Raw genomic sequence first — 22,401 nt, 5'->3', positions numbered from 1 at the left:
ATATTGAAGAAAAGTATACGACACTTTATTATAATAAAATGTGCTATTCTTTCAGTTCACCGTTAATTTCTTCGCCAAAAAAAGGTCACAATATTGCTCAGATTGGCTACCGTAGAATATGTCTATAATTTTGAATCGTGTATAGCTGAGCAACCAAAACTAATGTTTTCCTTTTTTTAGTTATTATTCGTATTTACACCAATATGTTGATTTTATCTTTTGGAATAAAAAATAACTAATAACATTTAATGAGCGTTCCTCCTGTTAATTTCTTAATAGGCATATGAGTGAATTATACCTTTATTTTTTTTTTAGATTGCTTGAATACAATGTAATTTTATCCAACCATTTCTTTCAGTAGTTTTTTTATAGATTCGAATTTCTTTCTTGTCGTCGAGTAGTTCTAATGTAGATCATTGTGCTTCAACTTATTTAACGTTCTTATTTAGTAACTCGTTTTAGAACTTTCACGAGTTTTTTAACCTTAAAACGTCGTGAGAGAATTTAAAATCATCTTCATATCTTGTATAATTTACGATGCGGTTTTGTGAAGCCATTATCGTTATTTCAGTTTAATTAATATAGAATAATTTCAAATTTACTAATACAAGAGTTAAACAATATAGAATTTGTAGAATTGTAGAATTTGTAAACATTGTAGAATTTTCTGTGCTGAGATCTCATTGTGGTACTTTATGAATGATGTATTTTGAAATCAGTAATGTATTTTAATTTATTTAAAATGAATACTGTTAGGCAAATACATTGTGTCGGCAGTTTACGAACAGTTGCAAAATATATGTATTCAAAAAATTCGTCGGGAAAAATATGTTTTAAGGTAAAATATTTAAATTTTTTTCATTGTCGAATTTTTACCGCTACACAGAATTCATTCAAGTTTAATTCTTATAGTAATTGTGTGTTGTACTTGCCAGAATAACAGTACTTTTGAAGCAAGATTTTATTTTTTGAGGAAATAAATGTCGTCAATTTTACTGTTGAAGATTTTTTTTGTATTTTAATACATGCCGACGTTTTTCACAGATTCTCGTTCGTTGTTAGCCTGTATTGGAAAATTAGCCATTGTGGAAAAATATATCTGTGACAGTAAATAACTGTTGACATAGGTATTTCATTAGCTGATTCTCAAATATTAGATTTCAGTTTCCATTTTTTAACTTTTACATGTCTTTAATTGTAATTTGAGGGAAGTGTTTGTAGTCTTTTAATGTGCTATGAACACAGCATTCTTTTAATATTACATGAACCAGTAGGGAGTTGACTGAATACCAATAAATCTATAATTTGAAATGTTGTTCACCTGTTTAGTTAAATTGTATAACTTCATTGCCCTATGTATTCATTATAAGGTAGCAATTTGATTTCTTTTTCAAATTGGTAGAACTAATATGAAGAATAATGTATATAATAAGGTGTATGGAATTTTTGTATATCAATATCTCACATATGTTATCATTAGCTTTCTACTTCAAGCCTGACCAAACTAGTTTTACTTTATTTAACATTGCCGTAGTCATTATTTTATTCTAATTAACGGTTTATCCTAGATTAGTGAGATCAATGTAAGAAGCTGAATGTACACCCATTACATTAACAAGGGATGTGGCTGTTGATTTGACAAATCAAGGAAGCTTAATTAGGTATCTGGAGACGTAAACTTATAACAGTACAATTGTATTTAGGATAAGTACTATGTATTAAGCAAGTTCATGGAAGTATAGTATTTCTAACAGTTTAAGGAGATTTAATAATCTAATTAAAGGTCTTTTATGTTTTATAATATTAGATAACTGACTTGATAGAGATGTGACCATAAATAATAGAGTATTACTTTGGAATAATGTTGTAACAATTGTTAACAACAAGTAGAAGATAGTATCAAAACACTGTTTATTGATGTTTATTAATTACATGTATGTAGTTCAAAAACCATTATCTACTGCATGAATAAGTATGGCATTTTGTGACAGTTGGGATACTTTTACAACAGCAGGATTTTATTTGCAACAAATAATGGTGTAAATTCTAAAGTAATGATTTTGCAGCCTTTAAAAGTATTTAATTATTATACTATATTTTTATTACACTATGTATGTATACCCTATGCACTGATTAGTAGGAAGTACTATTATATATATATAAATAAAATTAGACAAGGCATCCAAATAGTAAGTAATTAATTACCTGACTTTTTTTGGTACTTTTTAGTTAATAATTCTTTTCTCTAAATTATTATTATAATAATTATTTTTAAGTTCCAAACTATTTTACATGTCATCACTCACTTTGTTACTCAGGCTATATTTTCTGAAAAATGATGACCTATGTAAAGTAGTTTAATAACTTAACATTTTTCAAATTTCAGGTTATTTAGTTAAGAGGTAATTAAATAACAAACATTCCTTCATTTACCAAAAAGTAATTTTTTTACAGATAGTAAAATTTTATAAACTGATTGATATGTAGATAAAAATTATATAAACTGAATAATATGAAGATATAAAATTTGATAGCCATAATTTCCTTTACAGTGTTACTTAATTAAATCTATATATTAGTGTTGTGCTTGTGATATTGGGAATGTATAATCTTCAGAAATAATCTATTCATTATTAAAAGAGCAAATAAACAATAAATAAATTCCATTGGGTTAAATTTTAATGGTAATTTTGGTTTGTACCTGTATTTTAACATAGAACCTTATCATTTTTTTTTAAATTGTTGAATTTACTCCATTAAAGATCTGATAAAAGTAATCAGTGATTTCAGAAAAGTAAATTATTCTCCAAGATTTGCATAATTTTTCATGTTTTCTTTCTGTTATAAACTTACTTATAATAGAAGTATCAAAATATATTTCCACTTTGCACTTGAATTTACTATTGGTACTGACTGTTTGCTAGAAATAAGGATTTTGTTGCTGAATAGTAATTTTATCTTAGCCCACCTCTCTCTGGCTAACCATCACTTTTTGAGAGAGAAAAGTATGGTACTTCAGGATTTGAAATCCTCAAAAATGATACCTGGTCTTTGTGAAATAGATGATAATTGTGGGCGATTAAACAAATTTTCAAGCTGTGAGAATTTGGTTGGAGATTGAGTGATTATTTATTTGTAATTTCTACTTAGCAAAAATTAAAATAAAAACAGTATCTTTTGGTAATGTTATTAAACATTTTACATAGCCTACCACTTCACCTACTCCTTTACTTTATCAAAACACTACAAATGCCATATGATTCCTTTGTAATTAAATACAAGGGTACACACCTTAATTCTTATTTTTCATGATGTATTTTTTTCAGATAACAAAAGCTTTTTATTTTTGTTTACAGATCCCACTCCCATACATGCAAATATGTTGTTTTAGTACTACAAAGTCTATGAAAAAAGAAGATGTAATCCCAAAACCTGATGAAGATTCTCTTCTGGAAGTTTATAGAGGTTCTATATGCAATTATGTTTACAGAGTCAAGGCCTTTTCTTTAATGACAAGTGTTTTTAGTCTTGCAACACAACCATTTATATTAAATAGAGCACTCGAATCTGAAGAAGTAAATATTGCTATTATAGTAGGTAGTTGTACATTTGTCGGATTTTTCACATTTGTAACACCTTTACTACTTCACTTAATTACAAAAAAATATATTCTGAGACTTCATTATTGCCCTAAAACCAATTCATATACAGCTACAACTTACTCATTTTTTCTTAATAATAAACATGTAAGTATAAAAATTACATTATAGTTTTTATTTATTTTATCTTTAAATTTTGCCTGCTTCAGTATAATAATAAATTTTCCAAACAGTATAGAATTCTAAGTAAATTAGCTTTAAAACAACTTCAAAAATCTTTCTAAGAAGTAAAGAATAATTTTTAACTTTTTTAATCTGTACCAAATTAAAAACAACTAAGAAAAATTTACTAATCCATAATTTATCACCAACTTCATGAAGTAGAATTTTAAATAAGAATTGAATAGCACTTTTTTAATTTTTACGGACTTTTTTAAGTTTATTTTATTTAAAAAAAATTCCTGTCAGTGTGAAAAAATTCATTAAATAAAGAGAAGAAATCATATTATGATAAAAAAGAAAGAATGCAAAGATGATAAGTAATACTGATTGTGAGCTAGATGTCTAATGCAATTCTTCAGTTAATTTTTTTGAAGCTTTGCATAAAAATAATTTTAATATTAAGAGTTTCAAGCTATTTGTCATTACCTTATAATCAAACCAGTAATAACTGGATAATGATAATAAGTGAAAAATATTTCAATTGTCTAAGCAATTACATAAATTTTCATTAAACTATTATGTGTTTAAGTTACCTGAAAGTTACTATAGAACAATTCAGGGACTTATGCTAATTAGAGCAAATTTTGCATGTCGGGGTGTTTGCATATCTATGTCGGGGACATTTACATCCCTCTCTAACTAAAAAAACACAATTTTAGCATTGAAAAATTGTGGAAGATGTATGTATGTTAGCCTGGTTTTTGCTTGATACCTCCAGACTAGACAGTGACTTGGATTAAATTTGCACAATGATTTCTGTATACGGGCATTGATGCTGTTTATTCTTGATCATAATTAATCAAATGGACTTTAAGGTCCCATATCTCAAACTTTTACTCAGCATTTTTTTCCACTACTCAGTATAGTTTAATGTTTCGTAGGTAACATTCATATTTTCTAATGGTGTTTGATGTTATTCAGACCCCCATAAAAACGACTCCCTTTTGAACATCGCTTTCATTATATAGTTGGAGTGGAGTAGAGTAAGCCAATTTTTTTTTTAGTTTTTGTGAATTTCTGTTTTTTACGTTATCTTAAGACTGGATTAACTGATTTTTATGAAAATATGTATGATGACTTCTGAGTATGATCCATTGATATCATTTAATTTTGGTTAGAATTGGGAAAAGGGTGGAAATATAAGGTCAAAATGGATTCCTTATTTCAAAATTTTATTCAAACGGTAAAATAATTTTTTACTTGCATACTTTATTGTACCACTCCTGAGTAGTAGGGGTGAGCAGTGTGCTGAAAGTACATGCTATAGCATGCACTTGATGCTAGTGGAACATCTAATAGCAGTGGCAATTATTCCTTAAGGAATTGTAGAATTGTATGTAAATGTCGAAATTAAGACATCTTGGGAGAATGAATGGTCTAATTAGCTGATCATTAACTAGACCCCACCACACATTCATGTTAAATTGGTGTTGGGAATTACATTCTACTGTCGTGTGTAGATTGACTTCTGCGCAAGTGTGACTTGCAAAAGTTATTGAAATCTCAGTAAACTGAGCCTCATCAGTAAATAAAATGAACCTTTGCAATCGGTAGTTCTTATTCAACCAGTTCCAATATTGCAAATGAAGAGGAGGATCTCTTAATTGAAGATTTTGAACTCATTGATTACGGTAAGGATACAGCTTGATGTTATGAAGTGTCCTCCACACCACAGACTGATGAACTCTGAACCGCCAGGAAAGGTGTGTATTAACCCGAACTGTGTTGAGTAGCCTCGATAATGGTTTCATAATATCAGCATCGTAATCTGCAGAATGGAAGTGTACCCATTTCTCATAGCGTATGGTATGTTATACTAATTTTTTAGGATATAGAACTTCAATTTGTCAGATCAAAAAACCATAAGAAACCATCTAGTTTATCCCTTAATTTGGGTTTCTAGAATTTCAGTGTGGTTTTATTTCATTCTGCTCAGGAATCAGGGTGAAATCTTTCGCTAGCCATAACTTTCTTACAGAGCATTTCCTGACATATGTTTATGTGAACTTTTTTCATTAGTAGAGTGAAGCACCAGTAACACAACATGAATTACCACGTAAAAGATGAAATAAAGGAATAGAAGGAAAATTTGAATGTAAAATTTAAATTTAAAGGAAAATGTAAAGTAAAACAATTTGCTGATGATATTGCTTTGCTTGAAAGTAAAGATGAGATAGATGTAGGAAATTATTATTAATTGCTATTAAGAAATAAAATTTATGTGAAAGTAAATGTGGGTAAAATCAGATGTGACAAAAGAAAATTATAAATTCTAGGTTAGAGAAATATACTATTCTAGACTTATCAAGGTTTTTTTTTTTAATATAGGAACTTTACTAATACTAAAAATATATTTAGTTAAGGAGATAAAAATAAGTATCTGTAAAAATTATTGGGTAATATAGCAGAGTTGGTTTCAGTGAGATGAAAGCAAGAATTAATGCAATTTAAATTTATTGCAGAATATACAATGATTACTTGTATGCCTTTATCTTTTCATACAGCTTGATCATCCAGAACATAAAACAATTGATAGATAGACTTAACCAGTTTAATCAAGTGGGGTGTACAGTACACCGATTTAGTTATATGTCAAGATTATAGTTTTAAAAATCTATTTTCCTTAAAAAACCTTCTATGTCTAAAAAAATGTCCAAAGCTGACCTTGTCCTTGTAAAAACTTATTTTATTTTTTTGAAAGCACATTCAGTTAAAAGTATGTTCTTTGACATTAATTACAAATAAAAAGTTTTTAGCAGCTTTCCTATTTTTTCAAAAGGTATGCACATTATAGAATTGATATGAATATATATTCATCCAACTCTACTCAATATTTTACCTTAAGATTTATATCCTCTTGAAATTTGTACCTAAAATTATCAGTGTCTTGGTCAAACTCAAAGAGAGTCAGATTTTATCAGAATTTCTTCATTTAACATAATGTATATGTGATTTTTAATTTGTATGTTTTTTTAAAAATTAAATATGGTTTACCTAACCCACTGGACTGATCTAATGGTAAAGTCGTTGCAGATCACATGTGTAACAGCTGATTTCTGAAGTCAAAGTCTTGGTTTCATATCCTAGTAAAAGTTGGTTGCTTTTATATGGATCTGAATACTATACAGTAAATACCCATCAGTGTACTTTGGTAGTTGGAGTTTAATTAACCATACATCTCCGAACTGGTCAGCCTGAGTTTGTGTACAACTATACTTCATTTAAATATCATCCTCATCTCATTGAGCCAGTGGAGAGATTGCAGATTGCTTATTGTTCGCTAGTTAAAAAAATTCCATTGTACACATTAGGAAATAAAATAAAAAATCTATTTATATTTATAGAGTCCATATAAATAAATCTTATATTTTGATCATTACATAATAATACATTATACCGATCACATCATGAATGGATAGATAAGTAACTCCACAGATAAAAAAAGAACAGACTCATCATTTGCATGGATAGAACAAGGGAACCATGATAAGCTTTAAATCTTGATCAGAGCAGCATCACAAAATGCACAATTAATTATAAAATAAAAAATTAATGTGATTAAAGTCCATAATAGTTATTTAAAATCTAAACATATGAAAAAATGTTACAGTGCTAATGTAACATAACGTAATATGAAGATGCTAACTATAAAAAATAATCACAATTTAGGAAGAAATAATAAAAACTATTTGAGCACTTATTTATGTACACATTGAATGGAATGCAGAAAATTCATGGGTTTTTTAATTAGTATTATTTATAAACCCTTTGACAAAATAATAATCTTTCTGTAAAGAAAACTTTTTAACTGTATTTTAATGGAAAAATTTGTTAAATGGTTTGTAAATTTATTAATAACTGAAGTATAATTGGTTCTTTACAGTAATCCATAATTTCATAATGGAAGTATTGTGTTGTGTTGCACAAATACATTCATGTTGTCTGTTTGTTCATGGAGGGTAGATATTATTTTTTAAAGAATAAGCGATTAATTTTTTTTTAGCAAATATTGCACATTCATAAATATGAATGTCCATCCACAAGGATGGATAAGTTATCATTATTCATTTTTTAAATATTGGATTAAATTTAAAGTCCAAAAAATGACCTGGCAGCCTTCGTTTTTATTCTGAAAACTTGTTCTAACTATTTGAGGGAGCCCCAAGAGTTTACATATCTTCTACAGAAATTTACATAAATATTTAATAATTAACACAAGGTTAGTATTTTATTAAGACACATTAAGGCAAAACAATACAGTTTGATTTTGTTGAAAACTGAACCAATTTAATCATACCAAGAGGATTTTTGACATAATAAAACGCCCAAAAATTTCACTTACAGGCAACAGAAATATTATCATTATCCTTACTGGAAATTCTATGCTCATAGTAAAGCTTCATGAACAACTTTCTGTGGTAAATGTATGTAGCCTAGTACAAGATATAGTGTACACCTTGATTTGTTATGCTATATGGTACATAAAAACATTACTATCACTAATCTGGTAGTTCTGGTCAGTTTGGTATTTTCATTTACTACAAAATTCATAAAATTTCTATTCATAAATACCTTTAGATTTCTGTAATAGGGGTCAGCCTTGTTGCTGAAATTAATAAGTAAATTTTATACTTTCTGCTCATAAACAAAAGTTATTAGATCTTACAGTTATTTGCAGGTGTATTATTGTGCGTGCAATCTGATGTTTAATTGTGTTTTATTGTAGTTATTATAAACCGATAATGAAATTATTGTTTTCAGGATAACTTTAAGGCAGATGAAATTAATATACCTGAACTACCAGGAATGCTGACTACATTTGAAGCGAAAGGGAAACCATACTTTGTTGATAAAAATTGTTTTTTGGACATTAATCATTATAAAAAAATTATGGGTTTTGATAAACCATTAGATTTTAAATTATCTAAACCTGAATCTGTAAAAAAAGATAGCTTTTAAGTAATTTAGTTATTGTAAATACAAGATAGATTTACTGTATTATGTTTAATTGTTAACTAGTGAATGTAACTTTTTTTGTTTTATGTTAAAAATTCTCTATTTCTTTTCAAAGAACTGAATATTTTCAGAGTACGTGTAAATTTAAATGTTCACAAAAAAATATTAGTAATGTGATATGTATGATTGTTATGTTTTACGTTGATTTCTAGAGTGAAGTTTACCATCCAATTTTGTACTCTTAAGCCCCTTCTGTTGTATAAAATATTAATCGTTTACTTCATTGCATTATTCTGTCTGATATGCACATTTGTCAATTCTTGTATTTTTATGCAAAATGTATTGTTATGATTATTATGCATTCTACTTTTTACTAAATGTTATTCAGTTTGCTGGTGATAAAATTGTTTTTGAATAATTGTCATTGCTTAATTTCTAGATTTCTCTAAGCAGTGGAATCCTTCAGAAAGGATATCACTAGCGATTATTTATATATATATATATATATATATATATATATATATATATATATACATATACATGTATCAGTGCATTCATTTACTAAATGTTGCAGATAAATTTAATGATAACTACCACAATATTTCAAGTACAAGTAAAAGAATATTTATAAATTAACAGATGAATCTTTTTTCTCTGTATAAAAAATAACCAAATTTTTTTCTAAAAAGGTTTTATTGAATATTTACAGCATTATACAATTAATCTACTTCAAAATAATCTCCTTCCCCATTGTATATACTTCCCAATGTCCCTTCCACTTCAAGAAGCAGTTCTGGATCACACTTTTCTAAATTTCTGTTCTTTTATTAGCAAGTTTCATTTTGAAAATAAAATCCCTCATGGTGGATGAGGGATGTCACTGAGCAAATTGTTTTATACAAAACTTGTAAATTATCACAAGTATGTGGACTGACACATTATTTTGAAGATTGAAGGGTTATCACACTAAAATTCAGATCCCTTCTTCCTTACTTTTTCATGGAGATGTCTGATGACTTCTAGGATGTAGTGGGAGTTGGCAATTTGCTTTGCCAATAGAAACTCATAGTTAAGAATGCCTTTGATGTGTAAAAAAATTGTCATTTTCATGTTTGTGTTAGAATGATATTTATCTGTCTTTTTTAATCTCAATGGTGGTTTTCTAACTTAACAATAATAACAGAAATTGTTTCCACATCATACCCATACACCTGTATTACTAGTACTGTCATCTTCAACATTCAGAAGTTCCTGACATATTTTTATGTATTTCTGTTTTGAGTTAAGTTTCAAAAACAACTTATGGTGCACAATATTTTTTTTTTCTTAATTAGGATTTTGTGACATGAACCCACCTAAATCCCAGTGTCTTCTGCAACTTGAGGAACTATTATACTTCAATTTGACCTCACCAAATCGTTCACACGGGCAATGTGAAATGTGTCTGTTGATGATTGCTTGCTAGATAAGAATCATTTATGGTAGATTCTCAATCGCTTTTAAAACACCTGAACTACTTACAGCATTGTGTGGGGCTCAAAAAGTCCTCATAAGCATCTTAAATCATTTTACATTAACACAAACTTTTGCTGCAACTCTGTTCATGTAAGTCATTCCTTAAATATCGCCAAGGGCATCAAACCCCACCTTTTAAATAATTGCTACTAAAACTGACCATAGACAGTTGCACGGTGGAAGATTGTTGATTTACAGAGTGATGTCACACTTTTCAGATTATCTCTGTAAGCACCACAGGAAAAATTTTAATTATTTTTTGAACAGACCTTGTATTATATCTATACATATTTTAAACTTATAAATTGTACTTTAATTGAAAATCTGCAGTCACATCAGACTTATGCTAGGCTAGTGGTCAATGTACTGCTAGCTTCTACTCATAAAAGCAAGTAAATATTAATTCCTTAAATAAAATTTTATTGAAATATTAAATTAAGATTACAGTTTTTGATTATTTTTATTTTATTATGCGGTAGGGAATTCATCAGTAAAATAAAAAAAAATAAAAATATTTTCTGCAAATTTTCAAATAGAAAATAGGACTTGTGTAATTACTATTAATTTTTAAAGTTGTTGTTTTGACCCTCTGTTGTGGCAAAATACTGTTACCATAACTCTCTGAAAGTCTTTAATAAATTTGGCTCCTGATTACAAAAACAAATCACTGCATACTATTCTTCCCTGGTACAAACAGAAAGTGAAGTGAGCATAATTAATCAATCTTACAGGTCTAATTCAATTGACCTAACAATGTCACCTTATCAGAAATATTCATATGACCTTACCACTTAGTGTTACACAAGCACATGGTGCCACTGCTAATATAAACTCTAAACTACATTACAGTTAATTTTGACTTAGCTTTGAATTCGAACAACTGAAACTATCCAATAATTAAAGGAGACTACAGGTATCTGGTGAGAAAAGATGCTCAAAGCTCACTCAAGTCCCTATTAGGTTTTTTATTAATCTTCAGAAGCAGAATTCTTTTTGAAAAAGATAAATTCAAGTATTTCAACATTTTAACTGTTGTTTATTGAAAAGGTAGACAGATATTTGAACATGATTGAAATTAAGTTTTATATTGAACACCGAAGAGTTTTCAATTATTTGAATGTCTCAGTATTTTAATTTTTTTTTAACTGAAATTTTACAAAGAAGTAAGGGGCTATAGTCAATTTTCATATATCATGGAAATAAACAAGTTGGTAATACAAATAAACAGTGTGTAATAAATCATGAAATTAGTTGACCCTAAAATAAAGTGGCAATATTTGGTATAAAAGTTATCACGCTCCCTGTGACCAAAAAGCTCTATGTTCATTGTAATGTACTATTTGTTTTTTTTTCGTTATATAAAGAACGAATTAAGAACTCCTTATCCAAGATAAGGAGTTTATTACAATTAGTCGCACTGCAATATTTTGACATGGCAAGAAAAATGATTTATAGTGGATTTGACTCCATTGAGGTAAACAAAATTACAACTGTACTGTACTGAACGTAGTGGCTGTTTAGCATATATTCAGGGTGCTTTGAAAGAAATTATGCAATTTAGGACTTATTCTTGTAAGTTAATTCTTGGAACTTTGATTACCAGCTTGTACTAGAAATTCACTTCACCATTGCTAAATATCATACTCATCATTCATTTTTAGAAATAGGAAGAAAAACTTATAACTTTCCACCCCCTAAAGTTACAATTCTATAAGAAATTTGTTTTCTGATTGAAACAAGCTAACTACCGTAGGAACTTAATTCTTTTAAGATATATAATGTTCATGTCTCTTTGTCATTGAACAGAAATAACAATAAACAATATTATTGAGCAAGCAATAATATTGCAAATGCAATACAGCGAGCTGTGATGTAAATTACCTTGATTGGCAAGAGGTGAATAGTACAGAAGGAGGGGGGATACCATGACCTGTAGCTGTGAAGGAAATGCAGTTGAGCCAATTACCAGTGCACAAAGACGAATATGCCACTGACAAAGGATACCAGAATATTTACAGTCAGGGAATATTATGCACAGGGCAGATCGATCAAATGAGTACAAAAAAAATTTTGTACAAGTGTAACTGTTATGTACTCGTCAAATCATCCATAAACGAGCTCATGAAGTTTGAGTGAACTGGAACTGTGCTTGATAAGAAGCATCAATACCTACTTGTGAAAAGGACCTGAATTTGAAGCCATGCAAGTGTCATCCCTTTACAAGAGTTAAAGCCTATGAGGTCTGTAAATAAAGTAATGACACTGGTTCAGAAAATTTTTTTATTTACAATCCAATTGTACATGGTCTCTATCACCTACAAAATAGTTTCCTTGGGAAGCTACGCAACACTTCAAATGGTTTTCCCACTCTTCATAGCAGTGTTGGAACTCAGAAACTGAAATATCCTTCAGAAGGTCAGTTACATTTTTAAAATGTTTTTTACCGTTCCAAAATGGTGTCCTTTGTGGTGGTTTAAAAAAGTTGGGAACAGGAAAAAGTCACAGGAGTCCCTGAAAAAGTCACAGGGACTCAAAATCACTTGACTTTAAGTGAATAAGGTGATTGAGGAACTGTAGGAATGTTTTTCTTTGCCAAAAACTAATTAATTGAGAGTACAGTTTAACAAGGTGCATTATCATGATGCAGCATCCAGCTGTCTGATGGCTGATCTCACGTGGGCAACTATTTTCCACAATCTTTCAAGAATTTCTCTGTAAACATATTGATTTAAAGTCTGACCTGTAGGCAAAAACTCTATGAACAATACCATTACTATTGAAGAAACAGATTAGTGGTTTTGATTTTTTATTTGCACATTTTTATTGTTTGGGACACTGTGAGTTTGAAGTATGCCATTCCTTGCTCTGGCATTTTGTTTCTGGGTCATACTCAGATATCCAAGATTCATAACCAGTAATAACATTTTTTGAAAATCAGGATCAGTTTCAATTCGCTCTGGATCGCGGCACACTTCAACCCCGTTGTTTTTCTGTTCAACAGTGAGGTTTTTTGGGACCAATTTTGTACAAACTTTTTTTTATGTCCAATTCGTTTGTCAAAACTTGATGGACTGTGATATGATTCAAATTCAGTTGTTCTGCAAATCATTCTTCATTTTTTGGTCGTACCATATCAAGTCTCTGGTTCGCCCAACATTGTCGTCACGTTTTGACGTTAACAGTCTTCCAGAGCATGGATCATCCACAACTGATTCCCAGCCATCTAAAATGCTTTAAACCATTTAAAAACTTGGTTTCTGACAGTGCTTCATCTCCATATGCCTTTTTCAATTTTGAAAAGTTTTCAGTTTCATTCTCACCAAGTTTAACACAAGACATGAGATTGCACAATGTTGCTCAAAATTAGTATTGCTTATTTTTGAAATGCACAACAAAAACTTATTTCACAAAAAGTTTGTTTACTTCTCACATGGCAACAATAGACTAAAAATAGTAATACCTAATATGAATCAGCTGTTCATATAACCATATGTTTACTTACTAGTAACTTTACAGTGTCACCACTTTGGCTGCCAAAAAAAAACTACTCTTATTACTTTATTTACAGACTTGAATAGACCATGATAAACCATGTATGGTATTGCACTGCAGGAAATTGAAAGTGGTTTACTTGATCCAAACCTCTACTACATGAGGATGAGGCGTGGTTTCACCTCAGTGGCTACGTTACTTTGTGATATTGGTCTGTTAAAAACCCATGATAAATATTCGAGCTACTGCTATATTATGTAAAGATTGGTGTGTGGCACACTGTTGTCGGGAATGAGAATCATTGGACTTATCTCCAGAGACACAGTGAACTCCACATGTTATTGCCGACATCTTTCACTCCTTAAAAAGAAAGGTTATTTAAAAAATTAAATAACTTAAAAAGTTATTTAGAAGAAAAGATTTAAAATAATTAAATTCAGTTATAAGAATAGAAGAGGAAGAAATGGTAGATCTGATTTGGAGTTGACAAATACAAAGATGTCTTTCTCTGTTTCTTTCCAACTAGTACTTCTAAGAATTGATGCAGAAGTTGAAGGTAAAATGTGAGTGTAGAAAAAATGTAAATGTTAAGATCCACTGATAATATTGTTCTTTTGACAGAAACCAAAAAAGAGTTAGAAGAAATACTGAATGTATGCTTTTGTAGGTAGGTTACAACCTCATTGTGAAAGTAGATAAAGAGTACAACAGAGGTAATGAAATATGATAGAAATTAAATATTAATTAAGGGATGTTCCCAAAATTGGGAAATTTTGTTAAGGAGAAAAATTACAAAGAATGATTAACTAATTTAGACATCCAAAGCACACTGGTATGTGTGACGAAGTTTTCATGTAAAAGAGATTCCTGAAAGTATTATGTGGAGGCAGTACTTTCTTTCTCATAGTGAAATGCAGACAATAGTAAAAGAATAAAGGTCATTAAAATATGAGATAACAGGAGGGTGCTGAAAGTTAGATTGGTTATTTAAATACAAAATCAAAAGATCATAAAATAAATAGAAGAGGAGAGAAATTTATGGGGAAAGTAGGTTGTTGGCCAATGCATTTTTGACATGTAGGTTTAATTAATTTGGTAATAGAGGGACTTGTAGAAGGTAAGAAGTATAGAGGAATCCTGTTTGATGATAAAAAGATGAAGCAGGCTGTAGTAAATAAGTTGGGATTAAAAAACTGACTGCACAAAATGAATGGAAAATAGCATTGAACCAGTTACTGACTAATGACTGCAAAATAAATTAGCCAGTCAGTTAACTCATTGGTACTAATAATGGTTAATCTTACAACAGAGTTAAATATTACCACTGATGTAGCCTTAATGTAATTGAACAGCATGACAAAACATGATATTTTAGTCTTTACGCATTATATGAGGTGCGACAATAAAGTAATGAGACTGATGTGAAAAAAAATGTTGCTTACCGTTTTAGTCATGTTTATTCTTGTCTCCTTCAAAGTAGTTCCCCTCTGATTGCACACCCTTATTCCAGAAATGGTAACATTTCTGGAACTCATTTTCTGTAATATCCTCCAAGACCCTCGTCACAGCTTTTTGGACATCTTGTGTTGTTTGAAAATGGTGTCCCTTGACTGCCATTTTTACTCTTGGAAAAAAGTGGCACGGAGCGATATCTGCTGAATAAAGTGGCTGTGGTAGTACTGAAATTTGTTTTGAGGTTAAAAATTACTGTACTGACAGAACAGTATGGGATGGCGCATTATCGTGATGCAGAGTCCAATTATCAGCGATGTTGGCACGGATACGAAGAACTCGTTTACGAAGTCTTTCTAAAATTTCTTTATAGAAATATTGGTTAACTGTTTGTCCAAGAGGCACCCACTCTTTATGAACAAATCTCTTGGAATAGAAGAAGCACACAAGCATGCATTTCACTTTTCACTTTGACATGCGAGCTTTTTTTGGTCTGGGTGATCCCTTTGAGCACCATTGCGAAATTTGGCGTTTTGTCTCTGGATCGTATTGAAAAAACCAACCTTCATCACCAGTGATAACACGGATCAACAAATCTGGATTGATTTCAGTTTGCTTTAACAGATCGGCTGCCACATTTTTCTGTGTTTCTCGCTGTTGTTGTGTGAGATCTTTGGGGACCATTTTTGCACAAATCTTTCTTATACCAAGATCTTCAGTTAATATTAGAAGAACCGTTTCTCGATTGATGTTGAGTTATTCTGCAATCATTATCACGGATAATCTTCGATCAGATCGTACGATTTCACGCACCCTGGTCAAGTTGACATCTGTCCGTGAGGTTGATGGTCATCCACTGCGGTCTTCATCTTCAACATTCGTTCTGCCGTCACTAAAAATTTTATGCTACTGAAAAACTTGGGCTCTTGACATAACCTCTCCAAAAGCCTTCTGAAGCTTACCATAATTTGTCGTCATGTTTTTACCCAATTTAACGCAAAAATAAATGGCATACCGTTGTGCAATATTTTGCAGTTTCATTTCTGTGACGAGAGACACAAACACGTGTTCACTTATTACAGCACAACTCACGACTGAGCAGTTGCATCAATGTGCCGCTTGGACTAGAAGTAGCTTATAGACCAAGGTCAAAGATGGTGTGCGGCGTACGCAAGCTGCAGAGATGCCACATCTTGCAAAGAAAGGTCAGTCTCATTACTTTATTGTCGCACCTCGTATGTAAAATTTTCATGTTGTGGTTAACGTCTTTGTGTGTCTTTATGTTTCTGTTAGGTATCTTCAATCATATCCAGTTCATACAGGGATTGATCTAGTCCATCCTAAGGATGTTATGTTATATACAGTATAAGCATATTACAACAAACAATAAAAATAACTTTAGAAAATTACCTAACCAATAATCCAATTAAAAAAGGAGGTGCAAAATCAGCTCTTAAAGCTGAAAATCAGTTTCCATGTAATCTGGAACCAAGTTATGTATTTTTCAATATAATTAGGATACTGGAATCTAAGATAATTACCTCTTGGTGTAAATTTAGCACCAGTGGAAGTAATCGTTTTTTACTTTGAAGAGTAGATGTGTAAAAATCAAATCTTATAATTGGAATGAAGTTGCACTTTTCAGTTCACACTTACAATAATAACAAAATGAATAAATTAGCAGTTTAACACTTATTCTTATAAGTGATATACCCTATTAATAGGGATCTAAAGGCTAATTAAATACTTTTTAAGCCATTCTTTTAAAATAGTTATTCCTCTAGGTGTTAGTTTTTGTTTTAGCTAACTTCGTTAAAAAGTAATAAAAACTAAAAATGCTCTAAAGATGAAGATACAATGATGATGTTTTCAGTAATGTTTGCAATTTTCAACAAAGAAAAATATTTTGTAAAATTATTGATAATATAGAGGTCTAGATGAATTGAAAAGTACATGATTAGATTATATGTAGTTTTCCTGGTTAAATGTTGTTATTGCCAGATATTAACATGATTATTCATCATGTTAAAAACTTTCAGATCTTGCTGCAGGTTATGGTTTCCTTCAGAAGTGATGTAGATTTTGAGGGGTATTTAAGATGAAGTAAGTCTTTGAGGAGTACCATTGACACTCAAGGATGTTACGGAATTGATTGACTGACCTTTACATTCACAACTAAAAAAAGTATTCGTAAATAGTGTATTAAGTTAGATAATTTTTAAATATATTGTATATTATCCAAAGAAATTCTAGTCAGAAGTTTTTTCATAAACAATCTCTGCCCTTAGACCCATCCAAAAAAATTCAGTTTGGATTAAGGAATATTTTTCTATTAAAAAAAAAACTTAAAATAATTGCAAGGAATTATATTATAACAAAGACCCATTCATAACTAAATATTGTGTTATTTATTGATTAGAAAACCAGAACAGCTGTTAATAACCCCCTTATTATTTATTTGTCATATAGTAATAAAAAGGATTTATATTTTTATTATTGCGGGAAATGAAACTTCAGTATGTAAATAGAAATTTTCTTCATAAAATTACTTTATTTTGATTCTTTTTGTTAGTAGTAATGCTTTTAGACATAAATTTTATGAATTGTTTTGTTTCCATAATCCCTGAAAGTACCTTTTTCTTTGGTTCTATTTTTTCTAGTTTTCTAATAAATTAGATGTTATTTTCTAACCTTAACTCTGTATTACTTTATTTTGATGACATCTCATTTTTCTTTTGTATACTTGTACTTCAGTTATTTATTTATTAATTATCCCTTTCAGCATCTTCACTTCTTATATCACATTTTAAATACTGTTGTATTAAATTGATATATTCCAGTTATGAGACTGTATTATATTTAGGTTAAATTCTAATTAACATTGATGGAAACAATTTATGAATTTTTTTATATTATTAGGAAATAGGTTTGGCACAAATAACAGCTTTATCACAAAAGTTTATTTTTTTAAATTTTATTTCTTATTAACTTGATACTAGGGGTGATTCAAAGTTGAATTTAAATCTAATCATTAACTTATAACTACGTACTTACTGTTTTACTAAAAAGAGAAATTACCATCATAAATTTTGAGAAAAGCTATCTTTAGTAAATAAAAACCTTTTATCCCATTATTATTTAATAAACACCTGTTAAAAAAAGAAAACTCTTAGAAAATTTATTTAAAAAAACATCTCAAAACAATGTAAAAAATGTTTATGTTAATTAAAAGAACCATTCAAATCATTTTTAGCCATGGCTTTTATGCAGCCATGCTTTACAATCTATCCATCTGCTCTCATCAATCATCAGTTCCTCTGTTTTATCTTCTATTGGGTTGGCATTTAAATAATTTCAGTTTTGTAGTAAAAAATAGTCAACAACTCAACTTTTTATACAAAGGATAAACTTTAATCAATTATACATTTTCCATTTTGTCCGATAAGTTTTTGCCATCTTTCTGGTAACTTCATGATTCTGCACTTGTAGAACTTCTGGTCCTTATCAGCATAAAACTGAACCAAGTACAATATCAAGTAATCATCATTAGTAAACGTTTTACCATTTTTAGTTCTGCAAACTTCAAAATAAATGGTCATCTGATGGTATAAGATCAGAGCTATATGAGGGTCATCACTTCCCAACCAAACTCCAATAATTTTCCACGAGTTACCAATGATTTGGCAGGTCTCGCATCATCTTGGTGGTACACAATTCCTTTGCGATTTGTAAATTTTGAGCATTTTTCTTTGACTGTTTCACTAACTGATGACAATAAACATCGAATTGATTGTTTGGTTGCTTAGAAGGAAATCAAAATTCACAACTCTCTGTAATTCCACTGAATTGACAGCATGATGTTTTTTGATGCTATTCAGCTTTTGACATGGCTTGTGCCAGTTCATCACGCTTGCTGCACCATGATTGTTCTCGATTGATGATAATAAAGACAGTCCACTTTTCATCATCGGTAAAGATTCGTTTCAAAAAAGGGTAGACTATTGTGTTTGAGATGCATATTGCAAATACTTTTTCTATTCATGTGAACACAAATATCGAGCTTCCATGACATTTGATGTGATTTTCAATTGTTGTGTGTAATACATTTAACCCCTCTGCTCCCGAGTCTTTTCTTCTGCAAAATAACCAAATCTATCATCATTGCACCCGCCAGGACTTCAGCTACCTTCCTTAGAGACTGTTCTATACGCTACTATGATTCGCAGACAACATTGTTTATGAACCGACTCTAGTCTTCCACAATATTTTGCAAATCTCGTTACATCGGCACAAAGCTCCGCCCCGTACAGTATTGTAGCATATGTCACTCTCGCTAATAATCACCCTCAATGTATAGTCAGTCAGTCCACCAGTATTAGGTAGGAGGCCGGCTATTAATCTCACAGTGCTCTTGCCTCTATTAGTTGCTTCTACTGCTTGTATGCTACATCTTAACCTAGTATCTACCCATATACCAAGATACTTTATTGCCGGCCTCAACACTATCCTCTAATGTTACTTAGAGGATTGGTCTCTTCTTAGCCCCGGAGATTGCTACCACCTCCGTCTTATCTGGAGTGTAAATCCCACCCCCACCATCCAATTTTTTATTATCGTGTATGCTTCTCTTATTTTGTCAATGACCTTTCTCTTTGTATTCACCTTGACGACCAAGGCGAGGCCATCGTCATAATCAAATATCGTTACGTCCTGCTGAAGGTAAACTCAAAAAACACCGTCAAACTCAAGGTTCCAGAGAGTCGGTCCAAGTACCGACCACTGAGCCACTCCCCTATGAAGGTTCCGCAGAACTGTTTCTCCTTATACCCGACACTCAAGCCTGCGCCCCAATAAGTAGGGATGAACCATTCGTCGCAAATACAAAGGTACTCCATGTTCCTCCAAGACCTGCATTATGGCAAAGGGAGAAATGCAGTTACATGCATTTCTCACAATTAGAATAAGAAGTGCACAAATTTCTTGCTGTTCCCCTCTTGCAGCTCTACCAACCACCTCACATACCGCCGCTACAGCATCGAGGGCGGACCTTCTCCTACGAAAACCGTACTGACTTGCAGAGAGTTCACCCCCTCCTCGACTGCCTGAGATAATCTAATCTGGAGCACACGTTCCTGTATCTTGCCCAGCGTGTCCATCATCACCAGCGGTCGGTAAGAAGAAGGGAGCTCTGGATCTCTTCCAGGTTCGTGGCAAGCACTAGCCGCTGGCGCTTCCATATCTCAGGGAATACGGCTTCCATGAGACAACTGTTGTAAACCTCAAGAAAAATCAACGGCTTAGCTCGAACCGCTACCTTGACCACCAAATTCGGTAGCCAATCCGGACCCGGCGCCTTAGCCGGAGGTAATCGTGTTACTGCCTCCAAAATTTCAGTTCTCCTGTTCACTCCTCTCATCAGTCCTAAGCTGCCTCCTTCAGGAAAGAGCCCGTCTATTATATTGTGAATCTCATGGACATCCTGAGTAACAGGGGCTAACAGGCTAACTCCTGAGTAACAGGAGATATGAACCACATGGATAGCATATCTTAATATTTCACTTTAAGGACAGGTAAATTTTTAAATTAATTTAGTGCTTCGTAGTGAGCTATGTAGTTTTTGATGTTTAATATCCATGAAGGAGCTTTTTGTTACTTTTTGACCCAGGTGATGATAATGTGAAACCGTTTTTCATTCCAAAAAAAATAAATAAAAGAATAGGGGCTTAAAATGTTTTTTTCTGTTTTGTGGTTACAGGATGTGACTCGAGTCACATTCTTGTACTACTTAAATGATTCCATTACATTATATATTCTGCAATTTCATTTAAGGGTGAGAGGATCTTAGGCCAAATTTTTTTTTTGCTTTTTACATTAGTTAATGTTTTGCTTGATATCTTAAGAGTGGATTAATGAATTATAATGAAATTTTGTATGATTAGATCTAAATAAGGGTCATTTATGCCATTTAAGTTCGGTTGCAATTGGTCAAGGAGTTGGGGAGATACAGACCCAATAAGTCCTGTACCTCAAAATATTACTGAAAGAGTAGAATAATATTTTTACATAATTCTTTTCATACTTACATATTTTGATCTTCCCCTTAATTTTCCTTCTAAGTTATGTAAATTTTTGCCAGCTTTTTTAATTTGTATTGAGAGTATTAATTAAATAGCAGTTTTTATTAATAACTATTACTCAAAAAATAATTACTGAAATAATCAACATAATCACATAAAAAATAATTGACTGCTGCAACTGTAATAATTTCTTTATAAAACAAACAGAATACATCTTTTCATAATGTTACCAAGAACATGTAAAAGCACTTCATTCCTACCCTAAAAACAAACTAATTACATCACTGAAACAAGCAACAGACATATAAAAGTGTTATACATATAGACAGTAAAAGACAAACTAGATACATTCAGCAACTCAAAAAAAAACATAATTTTAATCACACTCTACCTAAAAATATATTTTAAAAATCTTCAAAGTCAATTTAAACAGAAACATCACAATACCCAACACTTCAAGTGTCAGACTATAAGAAACTTAAAGGAAAAACTAACTTCATAGAGGGGATGTTTTTATTGCTTTGACCTTAAAATAAAATGTACTGCAGCTGTTTTTAAAGTTCAGTTTGTCAGAATATGGTATATCAGATAAAAAAACTGAAATTTTTACAACGAATAATATTTTTAATTTATAAATTCATCATGTTAATATTAAAAGATTATTATGCCTTTCATAAAAAATTTTTGAAGGGATGTATAATTGTACTAATTAATAATAATGTAATTGTACTAATTAATTATATTATTCTTTTAAGATTGGTAAATCTTGCAAAATTTTTGCAACGCTTGTATAATTTTGATGGTACAAATTCCTTAAAAAATAATTATGTAGAATAAAGGTATTTTTACATTATGTTATGGATTTTGTTTTAAATAACGTAAACACTATCAACTTACTTTAGAAGCGTTTTAGGTTTTGGTTCGTAATTATTTTACATTTTTAATAACTCTATTCGCTTATTGTTATTGTTTTTTAAAACCATTAAGAAAAGCTCACTTCAATGAAACACTCGTTACTACATCATCTTCATGTATTGAGTAATAAATAACTTATTTAGTTACTCTTGTACATCACAGATAGCGCGATA

The 22,401-nt window shown here is 30.7% G+C and overlaps 1 protein-coding gene and 1 long non-coding RNA gene across 3 annotated transcripts; one reads left to right on the top strand and one right to left on the bottom strand.

Moving 5' to 3' along the window:
* The first annotated feature begins 469 nt into the window (after positions 1-469).
* LOC142328835 (transmembrane protein 70 homolog, mitochondrial) lies at positions 470-9,195 on the top strand. Its single transcript, XM_075372921.1, has 3 exons — positions 470-838; positions 3,357-3,746; positions 8,583-9,195. Exons 1-3 carry the CDS (start codon positions 722-724, stop codon positions 8,778-8,780), a joined length of 705 nt encoding a protein of 234 aa, XP_075229036.1. The 5' UTR covers positions 470-721; the 3' UTR covers positions 8,781-9,195.
* Positions 9,196-9,465: 270 nt separating this feature from the next.
* On the bottom strand, positions 9,466-22,329 carry LOC142328836 (uncharacterized). Of its 2 annotated transcripts, none has more exons than XR_012757368.1 (4): positions 22,211-22,329; positions 21,320-21,597; positions 18,291-18,385; positions 9,466-10,517 (listed from the first exon to the last, which is right to left on the bottom strand). It is a non-coding gene; the product is annotated as an uncharacterized LOC142328836 (long non-coding RNA). The 2 variants fall into 2 exon arrangements; XR_012757369.1 differs by having other exon boundaries at positions 21,320-21,574.
* Between the last annotated feature and the right edge of the window lie 72 nt (positions 22,330-22,401).

Source organism: Lycorma delicatula, chromosome 8 (genome assembly GCF_047948215.1).
Source record: "Lycorma delicatula isolate Av1 chromosome 8, ASM4794821v1, whole genome shotgun sequence".
NCBI classification, from domain to species: domain Eukaryota; kingdom Metazoa; phylum Arthropoda; class Insecta; order Hemiptera; family Fulgoridae; genus Lycorma; species Lycorma delicatula.
The sequence above is the reverse complement of the archived record's forward strand: the minus strand, read 5'-3'. Positions and strand labels throughout refer to the sequence as shown.